The following is a 13,453-nucleotide window of genomic DNA, read 5'->3' as shown; positions in this document are numbered from 1 at the left end:
GCTGTCCCCTAGCCATGCCGGTCATTCTATTTCCCTATATAATGAATACACAGCGTGGATGGAGGTACATGGAAGAGAACATCAAGGTTTCGAGGGCTTTGTGGCCAATCTATTCTGTAGAATAGCGGAAATTGCCCAAGAGTACTTGCGTCAACGTCAGTTTATTTTAGACTTCTTTGAAGCAGCAGTAGACATTCACTGTGTACAAAACAATTGGTTCCGGTGTTGCTCAGAAGTGTAAAAGATGCTGGGAGATATCATCATATTCCCCCCCCCCCCTAATGCACTGGTTAGGGATAGACAAGCGAGAAGAGTCCACTTATGAAAGGACATGGAACGGAGTCCGTCAATTCTTTACAGCGAAGATACCAGAGCTGAAACGGAGAATGGAAGAGTGTGCTACTGCAAACAGTGGGAAAGACAGGCTGTACGCCGCAGTGTTAGACGAGGTGATAACAGCAATAGATAGACAACTTTCTGAAATGTCTTTCTTTAATTTGGCAAAGATAGCCCAATTGATGAATCTAAACAAACCTATGCCCCTCTCACAAATCTGAGTTGTAAGAGCGATTTTGCTAAACTGGACAACCGGATCAATATCAGCGGAGGGTCTACCTCGGTAGAAACCCTTTCACGGAAGAACGTGATTTTGACCAACAGATTGCTCATGTCAATCCTTCGTTCACAGAGCAGTCGGCAGACGATAAGAGATAAAGATGGAGAGAAATTTCATACAAACTGTTAAAAACGCAAGCAGACTATCCGGCTTAAGGAAAGCGGAATTAAAGAAGAAGAAGAAGTCAGTGAAAGTCATGAAACTGCCTGAAACATGTAAAGAACACACTGGGCCTGTCACACCAAATAGTATGGATATTCTAGATAGCCTGAATTAGAAGCAGCTTCTTGCTGAGTTATGTCATCTTCATGCAACAATAGCTCCAGATATGGTGACGGAAGATTCAAAATGGAGAAGTTTTCTCTTGATCAGCTGCGAACATCTATCAAGAATGCTGTGCAGCCAGTGGAAGACATTACATTGACAGTTCTCTTATGAATGCAATACAAATGGAATAAAAATTTGAATTAATGATAAATTGTGATTTTGGCAGCCATTTTGAATAACCTTTAGGTTGAAAAAACAAAGACAGCTTTACTGAATATTACTTATGTAAGTTGTATTTAATAGTTTGTAGTTTTAAAGGCCCAAAATCATATGAACTATTACGGTAACGACAATTACAATGATCATTTACACAGGAAAGTGGTGATTTGGTCAATTTGGCGGCCATTTTGAATATTTATTGCATCAAACAGACCAATATTAATAGATATGTAATTAATAATGGTACCTTTTAATTTAAAGACTCACATTACATAGAAAAACAGAGTTTAGATGAGGTTATGACAACAATATTGGTCATTTGGACATAAAAATGTGTATTTTGGCGGCCATTTTGAATTTTGCCATAGAACCAACCCCAGGAGTCATCTGACAGCAAAAATAACAACATTTTTGGATTCTACGTCAAATTTCGCCATAGAAACCACATGAATTGCTTGTATTTTAATGAAAAAGTTTATACTTGCCCAGCCCTAGTTATAATACCTAAAATATTTTTTCACTACGTTGAAAATACGTTTTAAAGTGAATTATGACCAACAGAGGGCGCTGTTACTGTACTAAAGTACGTGGTATTTTGACAACGGGATACACCGTGACCATACGTATGCTAGCATACAGCATACTCTTCCAAGCACGGTCTTCACCGTGACAATACACTACGTATTGTCACAGTGTTTTCCATGTACAATATGTGTGTATTGGGTCGCTAGTGGCTAAGCCAAAAGCCGTGTAATAAAGACAAAATGAGACATTTTACACGAGTCTGTAAGTTATCTACATAAGTAGAGAAATTAGCTACATGTATTTCAATGGGGCTTCAACTTTGTCAATAATGCCGTTTCCTTGTTTGTTTTTTGCCAAATTTTTCATTTCAGTAATATCCTTCACTTTTAAGTAATTTATACAAAATCTTAATTTTTTACACTTTTGCTGGGATCACTGAATGGGACTTTAAGTAATACGCAACCTGAACGCCGAAAATTAACGATTAAATTGACTCCGAGAAGAGCGATGGGTTTTGATGGTGCTTGGCATGGCATTTTGCGTAAGGTAATCTCTGAAGCTCCGTGTTAACCGTATTTAATGCATCGCTCAATTTTCGTCCGCAGTACAAAAATTTAAGACAGCGAATATGTTCAAATGAAAACGGACAGTGTTTTATTATTTTATTCCATATCATTGTTTCATGATCAAAGTGTAAAGTATCGTTACAAAACTGAATTCAAAATGTGAATATGTAAACTCCTAAACAAAAGTTTGGAAAGTTTTTTCAAGCATCTATATATATCTCAAATTATTTGTGACAAGTTCATAATTATAATGTTGCATATCAATAGATAGCTACTTTATTCCCTTTACAATGACACCACATTAATTGACACAATCACCTTTTTCACTGCGGTTATTCTGTGCTCAAACAACCATACGCATCCACACCAGCCAGGCATCCCCTCCTCGTGCGGCTCACTAGCCTGGTTAAACATTGCTTTTGCATGACATTCCATTCTTCAACCAGGATTCGTCGCATCAAACGTTTGGTCATTCAAAGTGGTTGCATTGGCTACTCTGGCAAGCATAGCACGACCAAGCTGGTCCCACAAGTGTTCAATCGGGTTGAGGTCTGGGCTGAATCGGCTGATGGCAGGACATTCCATTCTCTCTACTCCCATTTTCTGTAGGTAGTCGTTGACTACCCTGGCTCTTTGGGGGCGAGTGTGGTCATCTTGGAGGATTGGATTATGTCCCAGATTATGAATATATGGGATTGCAGCTATATAGCTTGAAAAAACTTTCCAAACTTTTGTTGATGAGTTTATAATATCACACATAGCGATATAACTAAAATATAGAAAGTGATTTCTACGCTACTGAAGAGATTATACCGTTTGGGTGACATTACGGTTGGTGGTGGTGACTACTATTCTAAAGTTGATATTGATATCAAACTTGCACATTTCATCATTAGAGGTTGAAGCCCTGTAATTTCAGGCTTTAAATCAGTGCTGTATTCATGGTGGTGGGTCATGCCAATCTTTCAGTCCTATTGTTACAGTTGTCAAACTATATTTGTTAAGCTATTGGATTTTCTGACTGACTAGGGCCATCAACAATAGAGCAGTGACTAGCTTACATGGCATAATGTGCGCCTATTACATCCTGTATTGTGTGTGTGGGCTCAGAAAATAATACCCTCTGGTATTTTGGCTTATTTAATTGTAGATTGGATAACAAGTCCCAAATCAAATAGACTACACAAGCTTAATGGATATAGATATAGGAGAACTTTTAAATCATGAGTATGTCTCATAGTCTGATTTAAAGCTTGATATTACATGGCCTCAACCTTAAAATGATTATCTTCACATATTTAGTGATTTAAATATTTCATATTTAGAGCGATTTACCTCTGAAAGTCAAGTTAGTACAATATGGTAAAATTAAGAATGTGTCATTTGTATTCATGAAGTTAATTTTATTCTCAAGTTAAAAATTTCTAGCAACATTTATTATTCACAAGGCCTATAGCATCCGGGCTGCCGAATCCCTTTCTCTTCACTCCAGGAGCCGTTGGTAGTTTAAGAGCTTCAGTAGGTGTCAGACCTTCTTCCAACTTTATTGCTACAGCACCTATGTAATAAACGAAGATAGAATATCCCTGTAAAACATGTTGCAAACTGATACATTGTTTGACATGGGGTAGCCCGTAACGTAGCCCAAAGAAGTTACACAGGGAGAATCCGGAGTTCTAGACTCCGCCATGTTGGGATGTTGGCATGTCTGTTGGTCTGGTCAGGACAAAACAAAAGTAATGTGCCATTGTTTTCGGAAGCCTCACTGTTACTAAAATACGGTATGACATAATCACATATACATACATACATACCTACCTCTCAACCGCCCCCCACACGTCATCATCCCTATATCTTCGTGTTAAAATTGCCGTGATAGTACGATGAATCCTCACGTTTTTCAACAACTACGCATGGTGATTGTATTCGAGATAGGCCGTGCAACTCAGGCTAAGCATACAATTTGAGATTTTGAGCGCCTGCCACACTGTTTCTATTCTATGTTTTACGATTTTCGCATGATCAATATATGGCTGGCCGTAACCGCCACAACGTGGAGCTGCTACGCGTAGCTTACTTTTCGCTTCGCGGAGCTAAATTGACCAATCATGTTAGATCTTTTCATTACGCGGAGCCAGTGGATGCATCCTCGTTCCAGAGAGAGAAAACTCTTGCCAAAATTAATGTTTACTATAGGGATTTTAAATGAATCGATTGTAAATAAACCACGACCAGTTGTACAGGATCAATACCATTGTTTGATTAGTGTATAATCAATGTTACCTTGCATGCATGTGTCATGTGTGTGGCGTGTTTGTTTGTTTGTTTGTCTACTGTGTCAGGCCAGGATCACTGACACCCACGGTACTGATACTCTCATACTATCACGGTGATCATATTGTTGAATGTTGTTGACTTAAAAATAATCATGATGCAGTCATGTCTACAGTAGAACTCACCACGACCTTTGAAGGACTTAAACCCTATTAAAAGCTATTAAACCAAGATAACACTCAATGAAAACGGCTCAACTATGTTACATCAGATCTTCTCTGGTTAAATACACACTGCACTTGTGTCTGTTTTACCTGTGCAATGAGCAATGAGCTGGTATTATAGGTTCAGTTGGGCGAACGATTATAAAGCGAACGCATGGTAACAATACTGTGGGCTTTTGTTTACGAAATGAGACAATAGTCTGCTTATTGTTAACCAGCGTTCTTGAAAATGAGAAGCTTAATGACTTAACACGGTTTAGAAATAATTTCTTCATATTTTTTGGTACAAAAGTACCAATATTTCCAAACACCTAAATTAGCTAAAAATTTAGGACATGTTACAAAACTATATTTTCTAGAATTTCAGAGAATACTTTAAATATTGGTCGGTTATTTTTTACACAGTAGTGACGTCAACTAGGCAATGGCCTATACTTCTAACATACACTATTTGTAGAGGTCACGCGTCAATGGTGAGCGCACTGAGTATTGTGTATAGGAAAACGGACAGTAACTACAGTATGTATGGCCTACTACTAGTATATAAAGTAAATCCGAACTGGTTTGCAGTTTGCTGAAGGTCGAATTCCGCAGGACACCGCGCAAGTTATACAAATTAGCTCCCGGCGATACACTGCAGATCGCAGAACTGTGTGCATAGTTTACCACCACTCTGCCTAGCTATATAGTTATGTACAATACTGTATGAGTTTCTTATGAGTGCATGTCCATCTTAATCTCTCGCACTGAGTATTGTGTATAGGAAAACGGACAGTAACTACAGTATGTATGGCCTACTACTAGTATATAAAGTAAATCCGAACTGGTTTGCAGTTTGCTGAAGGTCGAATTCCGCAGGGACACCGCGCAAGTTATACAAATTAGCTCCCGGCGATACACTGCAGATCGCAGAACTGTGTGCATAGTTTACCACCACTCTGCCTAGCTATATAGTTATGTACAATACTGTATGAGTTTCTTATGAGTGCATGTCCATCTTAATAATAAGTCAGTTCGTACTTTTCATAAACTACTTTTTGAATCATAACTTTCGTGACCGAGGATATCTTGCAACTACGTGACGCTCGTCTGGCAAATTCTTAATGAATAAATTCGCTTCACGTAAAGAGTAAGTCGTACCGGTACTTAATTAGTCAGTTTTACCTCCGAGTAATGAAAAACTCTAACATGATCATGATTGGTCAATTTGGCTCCACGGAGCAAAAAGTCAGCTACGCGTATATCCAGCTCCACGTTGTGGCGGTTGCGGCCTACCATATCAGTATCCCATATGATATTTCTATTGCAAGAAAATTTTATTTGTTGTCAGGTTTTATCTTAAATACACTAACTGGAAATTAAATACACTAATTAGTGAGGACCGGTATTTTGCTGTGGATATGTTTAACTGCAATTTGCGGGTAAAAATTTGAAATCCTGAGTAAAAATTTTGATCATATTCAACTCTTTGAGAAAAAAATTATATAAAAGAATGCATGTAAAATCCAGCTGCAATACAATGTACATTATTGACACACTATCACCCTCTTTATCTACGGCAATAATAGAATATCGATTTCAATCGAATTGAATACGATGCTCAGTTTTGAGTTTGTATATAGTTGACTACTAAGCGACCTAAGCGATCGATTGCTAGCCAATCAGATAGAACTCCTTTTCTTGCGTTCGGTGAAATACCAGTCGCCCGTCGCTCACCAACGGAGTATTAAATTTATATTTATCGAATAGGAAGTCGACACTGTGCCCCCCCCCCCCACACACACACACACACCTAACCCGCCCCCATACATTCTGCCCATTTGTTCTCACCTGCTGCGTGTGCCGCTGCATACTTCGATCCTGTTACAGTACTTGTCGCAGCATCACTTGTGTACCATGCCACAGGTACTGTATCCCCGGGGCAGAAGTAGTCAAGACAACTACCTGTATTTGTAGTTGAGCTCTTGGTATCAGCGTCATCTATGGCGCTAACAGTTGCTGCCTGTTTTGAAATATAAAGTGACATTAAATTGAAAATCTGCATCATGTGACAGTCCAAGGAATTTGAAATATACGTTTACAGAAGATAATAAAGGAAGGTTTTATTTCAAACTCTAATGGTGACCCGCAGGTCAAATTGCTAGAATTGTACATTAAACACACCTAAACAGACACAATGCAATTTGCAGGCAGTAGCTTAATCAGCGCCAATATTGCAACATTGAAACAAACAACTATACAAACATCCAATCCAACCCCCACCCCACCCCCAGTAGGCAATGAGTATTCCACTGACCGTCCAGGATTCGAACATGGGACCTTTAGTTTACCGGTCTAATACTCTACTAACTATTATTGCATCTCACTATCTATATATTCGTTGCGAAGTGTGTAGCTGAATATTAATTTACACTCAATAGCTGAGCGAATTTAAGACGACCAATGAAGTGGTGCGCTTTTACCAACGCAACAGAAAAGGCTCTCCCTCATTGGTGAAAATATTATCGCTCATCGCTTACCGAAGGTTCTCTGGCAGGTGAGTAATCACACGCATCTGCGTTGTCATCTCCGGCAGGAACGACAATAGCAGCACCAAATAGCAAGGCATCAGCAACGGCCTGGTCAACGGCTGTCGACGGACCACCATTCATTGCCACTAAGCCGACTCTTGGACCACTGGCAAGTGCCACTGAGTTGATACCTTTATGATTGAAAGTTGAGTGAAGGAGATGGCTATAAGACCAATAATTTGCATCACATACATCACACAAAAAATTCACAAACGCGAAAGCATGTTTTTAGCATACACGTTTCCGTGGGTTTTATAATACATAGTAGCTACCATATTCGTATTGTAGGGACCTGTCTTTTGGCTGCTGTTCTATTGTGTGACCAGACAAAAAGACCGCTTGGTCCAAAAGTATTGATGTTGGTTCCCCTGTGTGCTAATTTTTTTTAATTAAGGTTTGGTGGCTCTGAAAAGGGTCATTCACTGAAGACTGCCCCTTGTCAACAGAGAACAAGCAGACCTCGCCTCATCTGCTACCGTAATGTAAAAGGTTTTGAGGGTTGGAATAGAGCCGTTAATTGAAGACTGTCCCTTGTCAACAGAGTACAAGCATACCTCGCTAGATCTGCTCATTTTAAAGGTTTGGTGGCTCTAAAAAGAGCTGTTCACTGAAGACTGCCCCTTGTCAACAGAGAACAAGCAGATCTCTTCAAAAAACTGAATAAAGAACACACAAAGTATTGTTTAGTTTGTGATTTGTGTTTTTGGCGTTGGCGTTGAAGTTCGCGTTCGAGTTCGAGTTCAAAATGGCAATTGTATTATGTCAAGAAAATAACCACAAGATGTTTGAGTAATAGTACTACATCATGATGCAATGTAAAATTCATATTTCATGATTACCTGCGATGACGTCACTCCATAATGCATTGCCAAAATCGTCCATTACCCTAACACTTTTTAATGTAACTCCTCCAGCTACACCGTAAAGATCTCCGCCAACAAGACTTGCTAATGCGGTACCTTCACCTTGATTGTCAATGCCACCGTTCTGAGGGGTAATTAATGAAGAGATGTTGGCAATGGGCTATTCCATTCAAAATCCACACTACCCCTGTGGAAGATTTAACTAAAGTCAACCACAGAGTATGAGTTTCGAATATAATAGACAATTGGATAACTTCTATTTGAAATACTCACTCCAGTTGTTGAAGATAATAATGTAAAGCCATAATACACGGGAGTATGGGTTTTTACATTTGAAAAACACACTCCCCCTGTTGAAAATATTTACAAAATCTTCCACAGGGGTAGTGTGTATTTCAACTGGAATAGCCCAATATGCATCAGTAGGTAAAGTAAGGAGTTAGCAAACACACAGCAATAATATCTAATATCAGAAACCAATTGAAGACGAATACTTCAAACTCTGATGACCAGTGATGTCAATATAGCCAAAATTAGCCAAAAAAGTACTAAATTTAATGAAGGTCGTATACCGGTATACGTATGATCAACTTATGTATTAGGCCTACCTACTATTAATTAAACGGGAATGTGGGGCAACCATATCATTAATAAACCATAAACCTTTAAAAATATTACAAAATATTACAAAGAAAACCACTGCTGCATGCCACGTGATGCCATGACGCAATCACCCTAAGTCATATATACCCACCGAATCGCTGGCCGGGCCTGCGAAACCCCCGTGGCATGAGGTCGGTGATCGTGTGCGTGTGCGTGTTACCTGAGGGGTCCCAGGGTCAATTCCCGTGGGGTACCAAGTGACATACTGTATTTGTTCATCTTCTCTACTTTTTCGTTCCTTCTCTGCCTCCCATAGCAAAAAACCATGGCCCGTGTTAGGGTTAATGCGCGTAACAAAGTACTTTCTGACTTTTAAGTTGTTGAGACAGCACGAATCACGGTTTCAGCTGTGTTGCTGACAATAGTTTCAGTACAAACTGGATGTACTCATACTTACAGCACATTGAAAGTCCCAATGCATACTTGCTCTGCCTCCAAATTCAACGTGTGTATGGCGGATTCCTCCAGATAGAATATACACCGTCACTCCGTAACCAGCGGTAGCTAAATATGGAATGATAATAAAGTAAAATGCATTGACATTGGAATTGGAATTGGAACCCAGCAAAAGAAATCTGTGAGAATGCATACAAGATCCTTGCACAGGTGATTATTTCCAAAGAGTAAGTGGAATAGTGTGTAACGGGGCTGCTTCTGCTTTTCACACACTTTCTTCAAGAAACAGGTCTTGTTCCACACTATTCCAATTAGTCACAGATTTTGTGTGTTGGGTGCCAATTATTGGGCTGTGAATGTGGTCCAGGAAGCTGTTCCATGTCAGTGCATTTTGCTGTTGTGTCAGTTGGACAACTACTTGGTTACTGACCAGTGTTTAGAGTAGAGTATTGAAGTAATCCTGTGTGCAATTTTTGTTCATTTTTATGGACAGGATTTTAAGATATGACCTTGTAAAAAATTATAAGTTTCTTTTTGAGGCCAGTTTAGTTGTCCCGAAAATATACAGTGTAATTTATATAAAGAGCAAAGATATTGTCTTCTAACAATTACGAGCCCTTTAACAAAAGACTAATTTTGACATATATTACCATTAATGGTAATTATATCATAAAGCATTGCATGTACAAAGATTTATTCAAAGTACGTAGCATCAAGAGAGTACAACAAACGGTTCAACCATTTGTTCACAACTACATTAACCGTTGTAAAACTTAGAGTGTAGACTCTTTGACATAAGGAACTTTCGACACAGTGGGCGAACAACTTGTACAAACTCATTTCTATGACTTCAAGCAAATAGCGTGGGGCTAAGGTAATCAAAACTGACTTACGCGATACATCAAAAAGACCATCAAGAGGAAGTTCTAATTCGTCCATTCTGTCCAGGTTCCATGATATTGCCTGCGTAGATGGTTGACGCTCATTTCTAACGTTCAGTTGTGATGTTGGATTGCTCCGGACGATAGCGTCTTCTTCAACATACTCTACGCCATCAAGACCACGCAGCTAAATAAATTTGGATATGGAAAAAACGTGTCGGCAAAATAACAAGTACGCGTATAACGCATTCACATACACGCGGCATTATACAATTTGATAAAATGTATGAATAATCCTAAAATAGGATTTAAAAAAATGGCTTTGTAAATATGATTTTTTATCCTTTTTGCTCTCTTGCTTCTACGTATGAAATATTTAAGAAATAAAGGGTAATGTATTATCCTTTACACGAAAATAATGTGTCAGAGGCAGTAAAAACATAAATAATGTGTGAGGTGCAGCCGAACCCATTATTTAAACGTTTTTACTGCCGACGACACATTATTTGCGTGTAAAGAATAATGCTGCAGCTTTTATTTCTATCCTATTACCACAAAATAGTGCGATATGAAAATATCACATTTTTGCCCAAATATTTCAAGTTGTTTACCTCAAGGTGGAGCGCCTATGCATAGCTTTGCGTAGAATGCGTAACGACGCTAATATACTGTATCGCGCTTTGCTGTGCGCTGCATGCGAGAAGAACATAAAGTTTTATTGCTAATTAATGGTCTTTCACGTGACGCGTTTCAACAAATCACAGTGCGCGATTTTTAATAATGGGTCGTGGGGGTAATAGCAGGCCGGCGACTCCCATACGACGACTAAACACTCGAAGTGGGACCTCAAGATGATACTTGCATAATAGATATATTCAAAGTTGATTTTATAAAAATAAGAAATATGTAATAACAGATGCACAAAGGAATACTTACAAATGTAGCAAAATCAAAAAAGCGATCCGGTAATCCGACAGCAAATCCGTGAAACACACCATCGTATTTATGACCAATGCGTGGTCTGATATTGGCCGTTTTAACACGGGAATTGAACTGGTCTAAAACGTTATCAAGATCTACTGTGTTCTGAAAGTATAACGTTAACGTGTTTTTTAGTTCATTTTTCTTACAGCTGCTTCGTACAACTACTTCATACCATTTTAAACATGTCAATACATAATATGAAGAGCTTATTTCCGAACGGTGTTAAGTCCACAACCACATGTTTCTCATTCACTTATGTGATACAATCACAATTACTTGTGACAAGTTTGACATTAGCAACAATGAGTTGTACCATCAACAAGCCATTATTTACCACAAAAATGTTGGTTAACAATTTGCAGACTATTGTTCTCATTTGGGAATCAAAGGCCTGTGCATCCATCCACTGTCTGCTTTGTAATGGTGCATCCAACTAAAATTAACCTCACAACCCATTGCAATATCGCACAGGTAAATTAGAAACACGTGTGTGGACTTAACACGGTTTGGACACAAGCTCTTCATTATACAGAATATCACAAAACAGAGAATACGATATAGGCCTACATACCTTAACTTTGACGATATAGCGACCAGGTACTCCATCACGCGCCTTTTCCAAACGTGCTAGTCGACTCGGAGCAGCTAAGCTTAACTCACACAAACACACAAGTAACAGCAGCTTCAACATTGTGCCACAGCTTTAGGGTACGCGTACTAAAAGTAAATACAAAATAAAATAAATAACAAACTGTACTTATTTTGCTTCATCAATAATTGCGGTAAATTCTGCAATGAACATTTTGTAGGATATTCTTGTTATTTTGTTTTGAAAGCAACCGCTCCACTGTAACAAATAAAACATAATTCAAAATATTCACATCTATTAAACTTACTTTAAACAATCAATCAACATTTGAATTACTCTAGCATGGATAAATTAGTTTGAATAGGTTTCAAGCTATATTTCTTTTTATCTTACCTGTGATGACGAACACGAAACTTGTGAATAAATGGAAGAAAAGCAGCTGTTATAGGGTAGTGTCAGACAACCATTACGAATTACTTTCACTCTTTATCATCTTACACTATTTGTTCACCTTGTGTAAATGAGCTTAGATGATAAGCTTATTATTGTTATCAAAGGCGCTTATACTCCGTTTCGAAAACACGAGACGTTTTCGTCACAATTTGATATTTATTTCAATAGATATCAAATTGTTTGGCAACTCTTTAGTCTCACACAAGAAAGTTGAAGGAAGAAAGCGGCATTCAGGTAAATATATTATTTAATTATTATACTATTGAACTGTTAAATACTGGTAGTGAATTTAATTAGCACTGTAACAGTAGTGAGTTTCGATTCATAATGTTGGTGAGTGAATAACCCTTCATGACATTCTGCATGGTCGATCGCATCGTTAAGGTTAGCAACTATCTTAAACTGTTGCGATTTGGTAGTTCATAGCATCTTGCAAATGGTAGTGAGCTTTGGCAAAAATTGCATTGATAATTTCTTAGTTCTGTTGAAAAGAGGATTGAAACAACAATACTTTTGTAAAACGTACATAACTCATTAACAACAATAAATCAAGCAAGTTTTTAAAGTATATGATTTGTAGAATGAACTTTTGCAAAACATTAAAGTGTTATTTATCAATGATATATTGATTTAGACAATGAAAATCGATTTCTTTTTTTGACCAACAAAAGATCGCAATAGGTCAGTCCTGTGTGTACCTGTGACGCTTGAAGGTTCCTAAAAGACAGATCATGGTTATTACACACAGGACACCATTGCATTTGGGGTAGACATTCGTGCGACAAGTACCTTTGTCATATTGATTCACAAGTATAGCGCTCCAGATGCTTCGAATCATTCTCCAATTGGCTTAAATATCTAAATTATGTAAAACTTTGCTGCCAACATTTAATAGAGATTCTAAGGCATACTTATTTATTCAGTAATTTACGACTTCCTAGTAAGATAATAAATATCAGTAACCTTTTTTTTTTATAACAATCATCTTTTACTTAAAGCTTAAAGGAGCTGCTGATATACGACGCCATGTTTAGCCAGCTAATCTTCGTAACAGCCTTCATACTGGTCGTTAAATCTCAGCCAGTATGTCAGGACAATCCCGTATGGCCAAAGGGAACTTACTCTCTCCTCCGTGCCGACACCCAAACAAGCTGCCCATCATCATGGTCAATTGGTGACCGATTACAAGATACTGAGACTGCACTTGTACCTTTAATTGGCGGAAATGATTGGTCCGATCCTTGCCATATAATGGGTCCTTATAATGAGAGAAGATTGACCTGGAATTTTTGCACCAAAGCAGATATTGTTGGTGATAACCCTGACGTTGAATGGGCAGCAGGACAATACTGCATTATGAAGA

At 38.3% G+C, this 13,453-nt stretch overlaps 1 protein-coding gene across 1 annotated transcript; it reads right to left on the bottom strand.

Moving 5' to 3' along the window:
- Positions 1-3,617: 3,617 nt before the first annotated feature.
- LOC140154501 (aqualysin-1-like) lies at positions 3,618-11,739 on the bottom strand. Its single transcript, XM_072177069.1, has 7 exons — positions 11,620-11,739; positions 10,077-10,251; positions 9,185-9,291; positions 8,101-8,248; positions 7,211-7,392; positions 6,522-6,693; positions 3,618-3,751 (listed from the first exon to the last, which is right to left on the bottom strand). The coding sequence occupies exons 1-7, from the start codon at positions 11,737-11,739 to the stop codon at positions 3,618-3,620; spliced, it is 1,038 nt and encodes a 345-aa protein (XP_072033170.1).
- Positions 11,740-13,453: the final 1,714 nt, after the last annotated feature.

Source organism: Amphiura filiformis, chromosome 6 (assembly GCF_039555335.1).
Source record: "Amphiura filiformis chromosome 6, Afil_fr2py, whole genome shotgun sequence".
NCBI classification, from domain to species: Eukaryota; Metazoa; Echinodermata; class Ophiuroidea; order Amphilepidida; family Amphiuridae; genus Amphiura; species Amphiura filiformis.
This window is presented reverse-complemented; position numbering and strand designations above follow the sequence as displayed.